This window comes from Silurus meridionalis, chromosome 2 (genome assembly GCF_014805685.1).
Source record: "Silurus meridionalis isolate SWU-2019-XX chromosome 2, ASM1480568v1, whole genome shotgun sequence".
Taxonomy (NCBI): Eukaryota; Metazoa; Chordata; class Actinopteri; order Siluriformes; family Siluridae; genus Silurus; species Silurus meridionalis.
This window is the reverse complement of record NC_060885.1, coordinates 30,492,465-30,510,547: the sequence shown is the minus strand read 5'-3', so window position 1 is coordinate 30,510,547 and position 18,083 is coordinate 30,492,465. Positions and strand designations below refer to the sequence as shown.

The window sequence follows — 18,083 nt, the reverse complement described above, 5'->3', positions numbered from 1 at the left end:
AGTGACCTCACATCTTAGCTTATGCAGCTAGCTTTATAATAATTAGTTAGATAATATAGAATCTCATAGTCTTGATAATGTCATTCAAAGAAGTAAGAATTTGAACCTTTGGTCATTTTTCAGTAGTATACCTCACAGCAACATCAATACGAAACAAGTTGTATAAATCATGCTGAGCTACACAGACATGTGTTTCTAGACACAATGTTTTACGTCTCTTTTTCCTGAGTCTCCTTCCAGAGACGCTCAAGACTCGTCTCGCCATCGCCCACCAGCTCCTTTATCTTAATAAGTAGCTCTTAAATGATAAACGTTTCTCTGGTTTGAAACTCGAGCAGAACTTGAAAACGAGCAAACAGCCCGGGCCCAGTAAATACGCCCCCACTCTCCAAACGTTTACAATTGCTAATCATCTCCAGATCGTCCGTCACCATGGGCCAGCGCAGTGCTTTTTAAATCGCAACGCTATTGAACCAAATGAGACGCAGGAGCGGGACCCTCCGCCGTCACTCTCATGCGTTTTTTATTAGTTCCCTTTTGGTGCAATATCGAAGAACTCTTAATTTACAGTTAAACATCTCGCCTCTTGATGTTTCTGGGGCAAGGAAAGGAGCAAAGGAAAGCCTTTGAATCCAATCCAGCAAACCGATGCGTCAATTTAGAGGAGCACGAACCATGTGTTTATGAGATTAATAAACTGAAGCCAGTGTAGATTTACAGTGGGTGAACTGCTTCCAGTACAGGCAAACAGCCACGCCAGCTTTTTGACGTGTTCCCTTTCAGTATGCATTGTGATAATGGTTCTTAGCTTTAAAAACTTGGCAATAACTGTTGAACTATTGAAGAAAAAAATTTATAGGACTGATACAACTTCTAACTTCACCCTAATATTTTATATTCATTATACATTTTACTCCAGTCAGCTTGTGTATATTTGTAAATACTGACCGTAGTAAGAACTCAATAGCACCACAGTGTCTTCATAGATTCAAAAATGAATTGTTTGACCGGTTTGACTCATTCGATTTTGTATCGCTTGTTGAACTCATGCTATGGTCATTCTCATTGACAAAAAAAAACATCCATTCTTGCACCCAAAGAGCCTGAACAGCCTGAGTCATAAAACCTTTCCATCCTCTTATAAAGTCATTCAATCGTGCAGACCCCAATTCGTCAGCTCCATTGAAATACATATAAATTGAGACATCTGTGACTTGAGCTACCAATTCTTGTCACGTTAAATCTCAGAGTAATTAATTGATGATTTAATGAGGAATGTGGCAATATAAAACGACGTTTTGAGCATGTAACCGCTAGAGGCTCTCAAACTGGGGTACACGCCGTTACTGTTAGAGACTTGTCAGCCATACTGTAGCTTAGTTTTACAAAGCAGCATCCTGGTTTATCTGTCTCTCTGTCTTTCTCACTCTGTCTCTGTCTCTGTCTCTGTGTGTGTGTGTGTGTGTGTGTGTGTGTGTGTGTGTGTGTGCTTGTGTGTGTAGCATTAATAAACTGCAGTTCCAGAGCAGCAGGTGTGACCTCATTGTGGTTACTGGTGAGCAACAGAAGCAAACAGAGTCTGCATCAGATTAGCACGTTAAAACACACACACATGTGAACATATCAACGTGTATTTATATTCCTACCTGCTGCTCCGCAAGTAGCTCACACACACTCTGTGTTCCTCTTTATACATTCACATGGATGACAAATAAGCAGATATGTTTATTTCAAGTATTATATAATAGCACACATTATTTATATGCTGTGTTCATTGCAAATCTTAATCTGGAATAGGGCATTTTTTTTCCCTCTGCAAACATCTAAATATCATCCAGGATGTTTAACTAGCACAGACACACACATCGCATTGTATAAGGTTATTACATTCTCACATGTAACAGCATAAATCAAACCATCTACCATTTGCAACTTTATTTGCAATAGTGATCAACACTAAAGCATCAGCATTGTAGCCTGAGTAGATAATTGTTTAATTCATTATTATTTTTAATCACAACCATGATTTGATCACTCTTAATATGACAAACGTTGTCTGCATTGTGACTCATGTATGCAGCACGTCTCACTGTTTCTGACTAACGCTTGTGTTCACTTGTGGCTCTTTTTGTCCGCCGTCAAACGTTTCTGTTTGTAGTGGTAGAAAGTATTTGCGCTTATTCGTGAAACTATTTGTAGTGGTAGAAACCATTAGGTGATGCTCAGTTTATTATATGGGGTTGTTAACATTAATATCATATGTGAAATTTGCAGAATATCCTAATTTTGTTATGTTAAATGTTGTTTAAAATCAGTATAATCATTTAGAAATCATGTTTTATGTCAAAAATACATTATAAATTCTTTCAAACACCAGAATTTATACACGCACTGGCTGGCAATAATTCTAGAATCATTTTACATAAAAGTGACTGTATATAAAGATTTTAAATGTATATATATATATATATATATATATATATATATATATATATATATATATATAAATAAATTACAGATAGTTTCATTTCATAATTGAATTTAAAACCCACATTTCCAAATATAAATATGATTTTCATTACTGAAATCTGATTCATACCGACTTAACGGTTCTCTATTCTCTCCTTCCATTATTATAAATGAAAACGTATACCTGAGAAAATGTGAGTTTTGAGATATGTCGATTATAAGATGGAAGACTGGTAGAAATCTAGATAACGGAAAAGATCCCACAAGATTGTTAAGTTTTTTGTTTGTTTTGTTTGTATTGGTTTTTTTTTCTGCTTTGAGAGGAAAATTATTCGTTTCGCTCCATTCAGTGGCATGCAATTATTTTTTTAATTACTCAAGTGTGAGAATGTAAGTTCACGATGTGTTTAGTGGCATATGAACAGTATGGGTTAGTATAGTAAAATAAAGTAATCACGTATTTACTATTTTGCTGTAACTACTGAATAATTTATAGACGAATGGTTCAGCATTTAAGAAGCTGTTTAAAAGCTGCAACGTTCTTGAATAGTGTATAAAGTTTGCTACAATAAAAATTGTTCTGCATAAAGACATGCCAGTGCAATTTAGTCATGCTTTTGAAATAGTTGTACATTTGCAGATTTATTTATGTGACGCATCATCATGGTTTTTGTGTTACAAAATCTTGTCCTCAAATAACTACAGAATATATGTCCGTTTCAAAGACTAGTCTTTTACTTTAGTGAAAGAAACTGTCAAACCCCTGAGGGATTTGTTCCTTCCATGAACTAATTTATATATAAAAAAGAAAAAGTGTTTTATTGGCCTCTTGGCTTCTCCATCAAATGCTTTCCCTGGTTTAATTTTCACGACCGAGCAATTGAAAAAGGATATTGTACTCGCGCTAATGATTTCCAATAGTGATTATAGTGGGCATTTAAGTTCCTCATTCCGCCTGCCAGTTTTACATTCTCCACGCACACATTACACACTGAAATGTCAGCCTTGGAAAAAAAACAAAAGATCTCACAATGACAATTCAGCTGATAATAATAAGGCAGATGGAGAAGAGGACAGGGACAGAGAAAGAATGAGATGAAATATTTTGAACCGGCTCCAGCGAACGCATATTACTGTCACTCATCCAATCACATACGTTTTTATGTAAACCACTGTCTGTGTAAGTGTGTATGTGTGTATGTGTGTGTTAGAAACAGAGTGTGTGAGTGGGTAAGTACTTGGAAGCTCCGCAAAAAAACACTCTGCAAACAATTTAGGGTTGGTCCCGTATCTGTCTCTTATTAACTGGTGCAAGCCAAGTCAAGTGGGGAATTTTTTTTTTTACTTTTCTCCCTCTCTCTTCTCTATTTTTCTTTTTTTGACCTCCCTTAATTTCTATATTTTTTTATTACTAAAAAGTTTTTTTTTTTTCCCCCAGCTCAAAAATTAACCAAGAAGAAACAGGCTCATTCTGAATAAGATTAATGTCAGTTTATCAGCTGGTTACAGATGTAAACATTGTTATCTATTAATTACATTTTTCAATCAGCTACCACCACATGCGAGAATGACATCAGGCTTCTGTTTAATGACACAATGAAATTTAACTACCTAATAAAACAAAATGAGTTACAAAAATGAGGTACGAATTAAAAAGAAAAAACAACGAAATCTCTAAATTCAAGTAGTAACTCGAAAGGTATTTAGGAAGAGACCACAAACGAAGTTCTGCTCTAAATTATTTTCCCAGTAACTTACTGCTGATAGAATTTCAGTGCTGCCAATTCATGAATTTAATTTGTCTGCCTTCGTTTATTGAATCGTCTCGTCAGACTATTCTGTAGTCCAAAAGCGAAAACTGATCGTAGTGCCACAGAACAACTGTATTTTACAATAAAAATGATCGGTCATTTATCGTCAGGTACGAAGGTCACAGTGCAAAAAAAAACCTATTAGCTAGTAACATGCCACACGTGACACTGGATCCATTATATTTTGCACTAAAAAGCCATTGCTTCTCAAAGAATGGAGTAGATGGCAATACACACACACACAAACACACACACATACACACCCTGAAGGCCCACTGACCACAAAAAGGCAAAGAGTGTATCTTCACTCAAGGGAGTAAATGGATGAGAAGTACACTGGTTTTGTTTTATGGTTTCAGAGTTCCAGTAAAGGTTGGTCTACACGAAAGTGCGCTGATACAGAGTGCACCAGATAATGCACCAGGCGGCAGGAAAGCCATTACACCATGGCAGCACTGAAAAACACACGATTGATAGACAGTGTTTGGCACACGCCATAATTATTTGTCCTTTAATATAAAAATATTAATATATATGTATATATTTATTTATTCATTTATTTACTTATTTTAATTCAATTGAAGGCTCTAGTTCTGACATAATGACTGAACGAAGGTTGCACCTGCAAGGTCTAGACCAACATGTACAAAGTTCTTTCAGTTTGAACGATGCTTGCTTGTGATCTGTGACACTGTTTTGATGTAAATGTCTCACCTAATACTGAAATAAACATTTACATTACAGAGACCTACCTCTGAGTAAAGTCGAGTAGTTACTAAAAGAGTCAAAGATGCTGTTCGAAGCCATGTGTGATGTCCACAAGGGCCAGACTTTGCACCAGCAGTGCCCTCTGGACCACTTCAGCAGATACAGCCTATTGAAAGTAACAAGAGATGCAAGAAAAAGGGTGGTTGAAAGAGTTTCTTGGACCACATAGGCTGCTCACAACCAAGAATTTAGGGTTGGTGAGCACCACAGGAATCTGTAGCCACAAGCTTGCTAACAGAACAACATATGCACGAGTGTGGAGAGACAGAGTGGTGGCCTAAATGGAACGAAGTACCATTGGAAAAAAAAAAACAGGACACGAATGAGGCGAACGTAAAATTTTGAGGCCAACATACCTGTGACAGGACGGCAGATGCTGTCGGTTTCTGGTTTTGGAGTTTCAGGTGTGAGTCGCTCTTGTCGTGGTAATTGCCGGCGTGATGGACTGACAGTCTCACATCTGGTCACAGCTCCCGCGGCGATTCTGCTCCTCGCCCAACCCACCATTCCATTGGTGGAGCCTAGGTCACATGTCACATGAGGTCACAGGCCTATTCCCTCCTTCTTTTACAATCATACCGATGCTCTGTAGTTTCCTTCTGTCTGATTGGTCATCAGATGCTTTTAAATGATTTCCCCTTCCTCACCAGAGGCCGTTCGATCTTGGCCTACAGTGTTTGATGACTGGAATTGGAAAAAAAACAAAAAACAGACCAAAGTGCAAAAGGTAGAAATCTACCGTGCCTATGATGGAAAACGAAGCACTCTGAGAGCAAGCAAACAGCAGAATAAGCACTGAGAGCGGAGGCAGAGCATGTGTGAGCCGTGTGTATGTGCACTGGTGGTTTGGGGCCTGCTAAACCAACCCTCCACCCTCACTTACCACTTGATAGTATCATAATCCTAGCCTCATTAGAAGCTCTCACATTCTCACTCTCTCTCTCTGCTTGACCTGATTGTGATGACTCAGTTTTTCCAGAATATTTACAATGAAGTGTTTTTTTTTTTTAAGTAAAAATGATAGCTGTTTTCAGTGTTTGATGAAACAGTGTTGCAGAAGTTTTCCCAACTTCTTCTTTCTTTTTGGTATATTTTTTTTTTTGTATGTCTGTCTGGGATTCTATTTCTTCTCATGCTAAGTCCTATTTGGTCTAACCACTGGTCAGCAAGCCTGGACAGTCATTTGACATAATTTGTGGTCATGTATGAATATGCATTTTTCTAGTGTATTTTTTCTTGTATTGATGTGTGTGGGTGTGTGTGTGTATTGCTCAGCATTTAGTCTACTGGTTCTAGGAGTCAAGGACAGGGGCTCTGGTGCCACATCAACCCACTTCCATCATACCACTTTCAATCTAAACATCTTTCCTGCATTGTGTGGTTGACTTGAAAGTATACATATTCTTTTAAAAGACAAAATGCAACACCAGCAAGCTCTTTCAAAATCCCGGGTTGCATTCTAGTGGGTTGCATGAGCTCATAGGACATATATATACCCTCAACACACATTGTACGCTCTTGTACAATGTGAAAGAAAGAAAATGAAATGGACTACAGCCATGTGAGTGTGTGTATGTTTGTATAATGTTGGACATACCACTTCGCACCTTCACTGCCCTACTAATGAGCACTTGTGTGTCAGTTGGGTGGCAGCACAGGCCAAATGACATGGTCCTAAAAATGTGTGTGTGTGTTGGTATGGAAATGACAAGCTCCCAGCCAATGTGGACGATGGACGAGGCCACAGAGTGACTTGAATGCTTATCAGCAGTGCCCTGGCTTAACCTCATGCACATACACACATTCAGACACACACACACACACACACACACACACACACACACACGCCTCACTCACACACCTCAAATCTCCTAATTTTCTATGAGGTGCTGCCGGCTGAGTCAACCATGACACCACATAATGCCGGTATTCTGATTACAGTCAGTCTGAAACACCATGTAAACATACCTAACTCGTTTGGAATCTTACCAATGTTTTTTTTACCGTTTGGATCATTTTGACAGATCAGATGATGCACAGATGCATGTCCTCGTCCAAATAACATGACTCAGGAAGTTACTGTGGGAACGCTTTTAAACATCCATCACCAAAGTTGTGGGGGGAAAATACAAAAATAAATAAAAAATAGATTAGACATCAACAAGACCTTATGATTGAATTGTGGGCAATTATGTTGTCATATGAATTGTTACCTCAGATTAAGTTGACCTGGTATATGAAAACTCCAGATTTTTTTCCAGTTTTCCTTTTTTGTGTGTCTGTTCATTCTGACACTTGATGAGACCAGGTCGGGGGTTTGCTTTAGCCGTTTTGTGAGCGTATAAATCTCGTGTGGCGATTGAGACTGGGACAAACACCATCTGCTCTATATTTTGCAAGTTCGTTTCTTAGCAGCGTCATTCGCTAACCGCCATCGAGAATGGTCAAAAGCAACACTGGGGTTAGGGAAACAATTTTTTTCGTGCCCTTGTTTATCGAGCCCCTGTATTTAAGCTTAATATAACTCCGGTGACCCTCCGCCCCACGGGTGGAGCTGCGCCGGGCGGTGGCTAGCACATGCGGTTGCTAGCACAGCTGCACAGGGGCTTATTTTGTGGCATAAAAATTGCAGGCTTCCCCATGTGCTACTCATAAAGAAGGGAATGCAGCAAAGGGGTGGACGAGGGACGCTGAGGTTCAGTGGCCGTCCTCGCTTGACACGTTTTAGCCTGGGTAAAAAACATTTGGTTAAAAGGTGATGATGCTAACGGCTAAATCAGCACCTTGTCAGAGTGTCTGAAAAAGAACAGAGGAGTGGACTGTGCAGTTTTATAGCCTTGAGTACTTTAATTTTGTGTCCTTATTTTCCTTATTGCACAGTTCTAAATGTACCCTATGCTAATGATTTGGCATGGGGTTATTTTTGTTAGTTTTTTTGTTTTTTGTTGAAACATTGCATTTTGAATGCAAATTTTTAACAACATCTTTAAATATATTTTATGTGTCAGAAGGTCTCGTTTTAGACTTTTGTGTGAAGTATTTTATTTTTCTTGACTTTAGACTGCTTTTATATAGTAATGAGAGCGCTTATTTTGATGCAGTGTTTTGTTTCAAAATGGATGCACTCTTATGCGCCATCAGCAGAATTAGGCCACAAGCAGGACGGTCCCTGTGCTATTTAAGCCTCAGCGGTTACACTCTCAAACTATTGGCTTGTCAGTCATCTAAAAAGTAGCGCATCCGCTTGCTTTTACAGGTATAATAAATGGTATCACTGACCTAGTAAAATTTAAATCGATTTTTGTAAAAAATATTTAAAGCGATTCTTTTTTATCTTTTTTTCATCTGCAGCTTTTTGCATCTTGTCATTATTGAACATCTCACAGACAGAGTGAGAGAAAAAGAAAAAGATCAAAAGAGAGAGAGAGAGAGAGAGAGAGAGAGAGAACTAGACATGTTTACCACCATTCCCCCTCCTCTTTCCACAGAGTTGCACCCAAACCATCGTCCTTCCTCTTTCTCACACTCGATATGTGTCCTTCGCACGACATGTGCGAGTCCCACTTTATAATTCTGCTCGAAGCACTTAACCTGCTGGGGGTTTTTTTTGTTGTTGTTTTTTTTATTAAATCATAAAGGAAGTTAGGTGACAGACGTATTTAACAGATTCTAAATTACAGATGCAAGCAACTCAAACGATTTATAAATATATATGTACATATACATGTATATACATACTTATATACAGTATAGTAGATCTGCAGATGTTTTTAGGCACTGGGTAGAAGAAAGATGTTAGTAAAACATTCTTATATGAATTTGTGCAGGACTGCAGAAACTCCATTCTCGTGGCCTTGTGCATGAAATGAGCATCAAAAGCTCTTTTGCAAATGAAGTATTTTTAGTCCTTGATGGTTAATTTTCAAACCTCCCTGATGAGTCAGTGGGTCTAGATCGGTATGAGAACTTTACCCCTGCTACTGAATGAATATCAGAGCTTGGCATGGTGTACAATTCTGACATCATCCATTCTTTTCTACATACGTAGCATATACATATACAGGAGTTTCAACCCATTCATCACACTCAAGACCACAGTAGAAAGACAAAAAGAAACTGCGAGCAATTGAACACCAAATTCCATCAAATTCTAATAAGCCCAAATGATTTTGTGTGATTTTTACACATAGAAAAAAAGATACCACATTAACCACACCTCTCGCTTTAACCTTAACCATTTCTAACTTTTCATTCAAGTTGGCTCATGCAAATTCCACCCGTGTTGGTTTCAGCTCTCTGCAGGGCCGACCTCAGCCCTCACCAGTGCACGTTTCCCCAAAACCAGACCAGATCAGACCAGATCTGAGCCAGAAACCCAAAAAGCCATCCGCCACCGCCAACCTCCAACCTCCAAGCTGCCAGCAAACACACTTCAAACGTACAACGGAGCATGCAGTGGGAACCTTTTTTTTTCTTTTCCCTTTCTGTATTTACGTTGTTGTTTTTTTGCTGTTGTTATTATTCCAACAAGCCACCGTACCTGAGGTGCTTTTGATAGTCTGCTCATTTAGCTTTCTTTTCCCCTTTTCTCATGTTTGTACAGCTATGTGTGCATGTGATTGGGATTTCTCAGTTTCGCATTTGTGTGTGAAATGAACAAAAGCAGGCTAGCACTTCTCTGAGAGAATCTGGAGGAGGTTTACTTTGTCACAAATGTTGTTTTTAACTGAAAGATTGAGCTGTCTAGCAAGGGTTTTTTTCATGCATGCAAATGCAGTTATTCATAAATATATATATATATATATATATATATATATATATATATATATATATATATATATATATAAATATATATATATATATATATATATATATATATATATATATATATATATATATATATATATAAGCATGATAATTTGTGTGTGTGGTGCGTGCGTGTGCGCACATAAGTGCGTGTGTGTGATTGCCCTGTTCCCTGTTGATTTCCTGTGGTTCAGACAGAGGTTTTGTATGTGCCAGACATATGGGTAAATGCTTGCATAGGACAGGATGTTGAAGTGTGCTCTTTCTCTCGTGCACTGTATCAGCTTAAATGCAGCATGACTGCACACACATTTCTACGCACCTGCATGTTTTCGTTGTGTGCGCATGCTGTGTGTTTATAAAGGACTGGGCTGTGGGCGGGGTGGGGGTGGATGTTATGGAGCGGGAGCATCAGGAGCATCATTTTCTTTTTCATAATATCAACATATTGTTTCTTTTTCTCTTTTTTCTCCCTGCAGAATGCAGAAAGATATTCAACAAGTGTGCATACATGCAAATTACCACTCAGAGCTCTGGTTTATCTGATGCCATTGTTTCCAGAAGTGAAGGTGCAGTGTGTTCTGATCAGTTCTGATCACTGATAGCAGAAAACACTGTGGGAAAGTGTAACACAGGACAGAACGCTGAGCTACAGCAAAATGTTGAGGGTAACAAGTTGGATAAAGGTAGACAGATAGATGAAAGAGGGAGTAGAAGAGAGGTATATTAAGGGTTCATTGATTGTTTGTGTGTGTGTGTGTGTGTGTGTGTGTGGGTGGGTGGGTGGGTGGGTGTGTGTGTGTGTGTGTGTGTGTGTGTGTGTGGGTGGGTGGGTGGGTGTGTGTGTGTGTGGGTGGGTGTGCACGTCAACGTTCTGATAAAAACCTCAACATTTTTATCAGATCGTTTCTGATTAACGTTACTCAAAGCACAAGACACAGTAACACAGAGAAGAAGAAAAATGGAATTGAAGGTGAGACCTATATGGAACCCTGTTTTCATGTATCCTGCATGCACACACACACACACACACACACACACACACACTCAAATATCACATGGATTTGTTTAGGCCTAATGACCAGACAGAACACATGTAACCATCTGGATAAGAGATAATACCTGTAACAGCGTGTGTCTGATGTATTTATCGCATTAACACTGAGGATGTGCTCGAGTTTCCTGAGAGGTTTTAACTGGTGAATATTGACTGAGGCGCAAGTATGAGTCTCTTCATGACACACTCGGTCTGCTGATTTCATTCACGCAACACACATTTATTTACGACGTCCTTTCTTTACTCAGATATAAAAAAAACTCCACCAAAAAAGTTTTTTTGATCACTAAACATTTGTTCTACTGATGCGCCAAGTCTCAAATCAGGCACCAAAATCCTCCATGAAGCACAGATCCGGCAAATAAAACCGTCTGTGTGGTGTCCTGATGATTTATGTCATTTAAAACAACGTAATTAATAAATAAAAAAAAACATTTACAACAATATTTTTTCTTTAAGCTCAATGTTGTGTATGGTTTTACTAAAGCGTTCACATATGTCCATGCTATACTGTATATTTATTTATATATATATATATATATATATATATATATATATATATATATATATATATATATATAGAGAGAGAGAGAGAGAGAGAGAGAGAGAGAGAGAGTCTAGTTTGATAGCCTCTTCTTTTATTCATTATTAATGTTAGCATTAAAGTTAAAACAGAGACTTTTTTATTATAGCCACTGTCCTGGTTTGAATGTCCTCACTGAGTAGGACATGATGTAGTACTGTATATACACAGACACACACTACAGCTTTGGGTTCAGTGGAAGCTGCCTGTATCTATAAGCATGTTTTTTCTTCTTGAAAACCTTTTAGGGGAAGAAAAAAATATGACTCGATGCCCACCACAGGCAGATGGCATTCTGGGTAGTGATCAGACCACAACTCGAGAGATGAATGTTCTAAATGCATCAGTCTGTGTGTAAGTGTGTGTGTTCCATGGTAAAACATGCGGTGGATGTGACCTGGTTTCATATTTGCCCAAATGTTCTCATCTCCAAACACACAGGTCGTTCTCAGTTTAGCTACAGCAAGAAGAGGGAAAATCTGAGATTGTATTTGTTTGTGTATGTGTGAACAGCAGGAATGAGTGTGAGAACGACCTGGAAAAAAAGGTGTGAATTTAGGTACTGATACTGTTAAAATGAAAGTTCTATTAAGCAGTAAAGCAGATAAGTGTGTGCTGTTTCGTTTTAAATGAGAACGAAGGCGTGTAGAGCTTATCTGATCTCTGTGTGATTACGTTTCTCTATACGCTCCACGCAGTCCATGTTTGCCATGACGACATGTACGTACAAGCGTGTATGAAATCCAAGAATATCGCTGGGGTTAAATTTTGGTGTGTGAGGTCAGGGTGATACGCAACATCAATAGAAATGACAAATCATGTGTCAGAACAAAACTGGACAAAATCCAAATCTTTAGAAAGTGATTTAATGAATGAGTGAATGAGCTGAGACTCTGAAGTGTGTGTGTGTGTGTGTGTGTGTGTGTGTGTGTGTGTGTGTGTGTGTGTGAGAAAGAGAGACCAAAACTCATCATCTATGAAGTGCACATTATATGGTATGTGGTAACACTATAGTCTATGTAATTTACAACATGCCTTTTATACTCTGTGTGTGTGTGTGTGTGTGTGTGTGTGTGTGTGTGTGTGTGTGTGTGTGTGTGTGCATGCAATCCTCTTCATCTCTGACTCGTGTTCATTATCATGTTGAATGAGGTGAGACTGAGACAGGGTTAAATATCACAGTCGTCCTGTTTTCCAGCTGTAAAATCTCCTCTCATCTCTCACTTTCTCTTTCTTCTGCTTCCCCCCTTCACTTTTCTCTTTTTCTCTTTTGCCCACTCGTATCAGAAAGGACAGCGGACCAGATCAGTTCTGAAGGTTAAAACTTGTGCGTTCACCCAGCTCCAGTCTATGCTGGGTTTGCCGGCATGAACTGCTTTTATGTCCAAAATGCTTCTTTTTCTGGGTTAACCGATGATTTTTATAGCATCACCATCAGAATTTGTTCAGTCATTCTATAAAACAGCACCTCTGACAATAGTGCTAGACAAATCTGTTGGAACTGGATAAATGATTGAAATATACAATGTTCCACCACATGAACTGTAACTATAATCAGATAAGTAAAGCATCTAACAGGGTGCATTCTTATAATTAAGAATCCGTGTCTCTTTTCTCATTTCTCAATACTATTTGCCGACCCCTGATCATTTGCAAAGTAGCGTTAAGGATGAATGGATCTAACCTTTTGATCATTGGTACAGAACTCTCTTTGCTGAGATACCCCAGTGAAGCTCTTCCTTCATCCTGATGAAGATATAAAAAGCAGTATTTCTCAAACCTACTCAACGGTCGAGCTCATCGAACCAGGTTAATGCCTATGTGGTGTTTGTGGTGGTCTTGTCTTTGCATCAGCTTCGTCATTTACACTCAGATGCATCACGTTTTTTGAATGTACTTCGATTTTTATTACTTTAGCGGCGCAGGTAAAATGTGAATCGCTCTGTCGTTCTGCTTCTCTATATAACCACAGTGTCGACGTAGTTTCCCACACGTTCCTCCTGCCTTCTTCAAATAGGCCCTGAGAAAAGCGTAGCACAGTGCTCACACAGGCTTTTAAACCTGCTTACGTACATACACACATACACACACACACACACACACACACACACACACACACAGCTACAGACACAGACATGCAAAACAATACAAGGTCTCACGTTACAAGCACGAGACACGGTTATTAGCTTAGGAATTGATCATTAGTTTGCCTGTGCTTTGACACGTCTCCAGTGACAAGATTCATTTTCATATTTACAACAGGAGTGAAGTATTTTTTTCCCCATTCTGTTCTACTGTGAGCTGTGCTACTGTAAACACACCTGTGTTGAAATTTATTTACAGTGTGACTCGCAGCTCCCCTTTTTCTCCCCATTTCAGTTTGTAGCAGTCGAGCGCTAAATCTCTCGACTAATCCAACAATTGACCAAATCTTTTTTTTTTGCATCTTGCGTGACCCTCCAGTCTCGTAACATGACTGTTTACACATATTTTAACACAATGTTGTCAACTATGGCGTCTCTCTCTCTCTCTCTCTCTCTCTCTCTCTCTCTCTCTCTCTCTCTCTCTCTCTCTCTCTCTGTGTCAATGTCATGGAGACAGGTGCTTTGCTGGGGCCCTGTGGTTGTGGTTAGAGGCTTTGCTTCTTCTCTGCGAATGAGGGGAACTGTGTGTATGGTGTGTAGAATAGGAGAGAGAGAGAAAGAGAGAGAGAGAGAGAGAGAGAGTTTGCAGATACAACGTGCGGAATTCTGCATCGGTTGACATTCACGCAGACACCACTTTCGTGACAAGCTCAGATCTGGTTTCCGCTAGTGAGATGTGTGGGTGTCTGTGAATCTCTCTTTCACTCTCCCCATTTCTCTCTCTCTCTCTCTTTTTCATTCTTTTCCTCCCCTTTCTCTTTATATTTTACAGTGTGTGTACATAAAAAAGCATCTTCTTCTACTAGGGAAAGTGCATCCTTGAAATCTACATAATCTCACCACATACTTACACTGTTAGAAATTATGTTCTTGTAGTTTAATTCAATTCACGGAAAATATAATTGAAAGACGTTTTCTGAAGCTTAGCCAATGTTCCTGCATTTGTTTAAAATACATGATACACAGCTGGACCATTAAATAGACCACGTTCCTGTTTTCTGTATAAGTTTGGTGCATTCTAGGCTTCTTAGTTTGAACAGGTTGTGCCTTTAGCATATTTATGATAATTTCCTGGTAAGTGATATTCATAATCTTCATTTTGTTTTGACGCATTCTCCTCCCTTGCTGTGACCCCTGTTCCGTTGCATTTCGCATTGAGTTTCTCTTTCTGGTTTGCATTATTAAAATTTTCCAAATTTTTTATAAAATCTCACTAAACTTATTTTCTGAGTCACTCCAGGTTCCATTGACTTAGTAAGAGTTAGAGGTGCTTTCGACTAAGGTTTTGCATAGTCGAATCAGATAGGTCAAGTTTTTCCTAGAGTTGACTGATAGTCAAATTGCGTTTGTGTGTGTGTGTGTGTGTGTGTGTGTGTGTGTGTGTGTGTGTGTGTGTGTGTGTGTCGGTCAGAGGGAGCGAGGAAGTTTTAAATACAGAGCTACATTGATGCACTGAAAAACAATAAAAAAATTAATTTACAGAATTTGATTAGAACAGAATATACGTTTACAGAATTTCCCAGGCATTGTTAAATATTTTTCAATGTGAAATCAGACATTGAGCACCGTCTCTAGGTACCATATGTAACCCTACTTCCCAGAAGGAACGAGACGCTGTCAACAACGATTTGGGAACGCTTCAGTGTTACCGTGCTCTGAATCACGTGTGTAATCGGTCCAACGGAAAAGCACGACGTCACCGGCGGGGTGATGTCACGACCAGGAAGCTATTAAAGCACATGCCATGGAGACGGAGCTAGCTTCGAAAGTGAAGGAAGCGCACGCAGGGATGCAGGGAGTGTGGTCTGGAGACACAACATCTTGTTGCTTCAGGGAACAAGGGTTACATTCTCTTTCAGGAACTCAAGCTGCATTAACAATACCACTAGACTGACCAATCCCTGCCTAGTATGGATGGGCACAGCTAGGTCAAAGCACTAAGAGGCCAGGTGTGGCATGAAGGTCAAGGCTGTAGGACCTGACAAAGGTCAACGGAGCAAATCAGCCCACAGGGTTGCAAATGTCTTGGAGCGATACCCCAGAGGACAAGGCCTTAGAGGCCACCACACACCGGGTTGAGTGAGCTCTGACCCCAAAAGGGGCGAAATGACCAGAGGACTTATAAGAGGAGTGGATAGTATACACAGTCCACCTACTGAGGGTCTGCTTATTGGCAGGAAACCCCTTTTTATACAGACCCTAGCAGACAAACCGCTAGTCTGACTTTCTCCACAAGCCCGGTTAAGCTTCTCCTGGTCGCAGGCCTGAAAAGAAGGAGAATAGAATGAGTTACAAGATGGCCAGTAGAAAAACATTATTGACTATCAAAAATCTCAAAGGCACTTCAGACAGGGGCTCAAAGGAAAGCTTAGACAAGGCCTCCAGAATAACTGCCAGGTCCCATACAGGCACTCTGGGTCACACCTAAGTGCAAGAGGGGCTGGGTAAGTAAGGGGGAATCTGGAGGACAGGAGCATCTAAAACAGGAGGATCTGTCGTGCTATCTATTAAAGGAGGTGAGAGCACAGACACCCCCCTGGTTTTTGATTTGGGAGACCACAGATGTGTTGTCTGTATGAACCAGCACATGATGGCCCCTTAGGTCTTGGAGGAAATGCTTCTACGCTATAAGCACGGCCAGCACCTCCAAGTAGTTTATGTGTCTCAAGAGATGGGGCCCTTTCCATAGATCTTGGGCGAGGCAGCCACTCATTGCCCCAACCCGTGAGGGAGGTGTCCGTCCTTAATGTTATGCAATGACAAGGAGCCCCCAACATTAGGCTCTGTAACAGAAACCCCGAATCTCTCCACATGTCTAAGGCCCGTAAGGCTCACCGCATGACCTTGATTGTGCGGAGTGGGTTGCCCTTTCGGAAGATCTCTCGGTCCCTTAGTCACCACTGTAGGGGTCACATGTATAGGAGGCCAAGTGGCACCACATTGGATGCAGCTGTCTTTGAAACTGCTTCACAGTGAGTAGCTGGCCTTCTCTCACACTCTTGACAGGTGTGAGGATAGACTCAACTCGTGCAGGAGATAGGTGGTTCTCTGAAAATAAAATCTATCGTGAAAAAACAGTCTCTTTAACCTGGGCCTTGTTCCACAACTGCACTCCTTTAGCCCTACTACATTAGCGTAGAGAGAAACGTTGGGGCTGAAGAGGCGGGCCGAATAAGGGTTATTCCATAATCTGGTCACCTCAGTGTGCAGGTCTGGGAAAAAAGGCAGACCCCGGCATGGAGGCAGCGATGTCAGTTGCAGGAAAATTTGTCCAGCTTGCTTAGGGGACAAGAAACCAGAAAAACAGACATACACAGACAGGCATGTGCTTTTATATCTTCCTATATATGAGGCAGTGCAATGATAATTTCCCCCCAAATAAACAGAAATAACTATGGGACAAAAAAAAGAGTGAAAATAGGGTTTTAGCTACGTTCAAGCTTTTTATTTTCTAAAAATAAATATAAATATGTCTAACTATAGAACAAGACTGTTTAAAGCTTAAACTGCATTACACTTACTTGCTGATGTAATTTTTTTTTTTTTTTTGGAGTTTTCCCATTTGATTGCTTGTAAACCATGTGCCAGCAGATTGGAAATAACGAATACTATGAATTGTATGCAAAAAAAATGATTTCCAAGACATCGGTAAAGTCCAGAAGACGAAGCTGTGCTATGAAGTCTAGGTGTGCATAATGGTGCTTGGTGTTTGATTTAGTTTGTTTAGTTAAATTCGGATCAGGTGGTTTTGGGTAGGTGGGTTAGGAGGCCCTGAAGAGCCTAAATGCATTAGAAAAGAAGAATGATACAGAGTCTGGTAATCGTTGTTCTTTGTTTGGTATCTAGGCAGGTATGAGTTGAAGGTCCCACTGATGTTCAATATGCAAGCGAGCTGTACTTGGAACAAATGTCTATGTACATCAGTGTCTCTACAGTGGCGCCATTGATGCACAGTGGAAAGTGACCACTGTGAGTCATCTTAAATGCAACAATCATTTCTTTTGTTTGGCCACATTAGGAAGCAAAAAGGCTGTTTCTATACCAGTCTGTAAACTACTCCATTTCTTGTCTGCATGCTGACTCATCGTTGTTGCTAATTAGCTACAGAATGTGTCATCAGAAAAAATCTTGAGGATGTGATTCCAGCAGTAAAAAAAAAAGAAAAAGCAACCCTTCTTTCAGAAAACTGTTGCAATTGCAAATGTTTTGTTACTCACGTTATTTTTTTTTGTTTGCATTAGAACACAAAAAAGAGAAGAAAAGTCAAATCTGATATAATTCCACACAGAACCCCAAAAGTGCACTGGACAAATTTATTTGCACCCTTAATTTAATATTTGGTAGCACCACCTTTGGAAAAAAAATCACTAAAATTAGTCGCTTCACGTAACCATGAATGAGTTTCTTACACAAATTCTTGGAATTTTGGACCACTCTTCTTTTGC

General features: G+C 39.7%; 1 protein-coding gene across 1 annotated transcript in view; it reads right to left on the bottom strand.

Annotated features, from left to right (window-relative positions):
• Window positions 1-5,568, bottom strand: part of runx3 (RUNX family transcription factor 3) — a 48,964-nt gene extending 43,396 nt beyond the window's left edge. The window contains exons 1-2 of the mRNA XM_046867697.1: window positions 5,405-5,568; window positions 5,033-5,154 (exon numbers count right to left, since the gene is read on the bottom strand). Coding sequence (XP_046723653.1) covers window positions 5,033-5,087 — 55 coding nt within the window. The 5' untranslated portion in view covers window positions 5,088-5,154; window positions 5,405-5,568. The remainder of the gene's footprint in view (window positions 1-5,032; window positions 5,155-5,404) is intronic.
• Window positions 5,569-18,083: the final 12,515 nt, after the last annotated feature.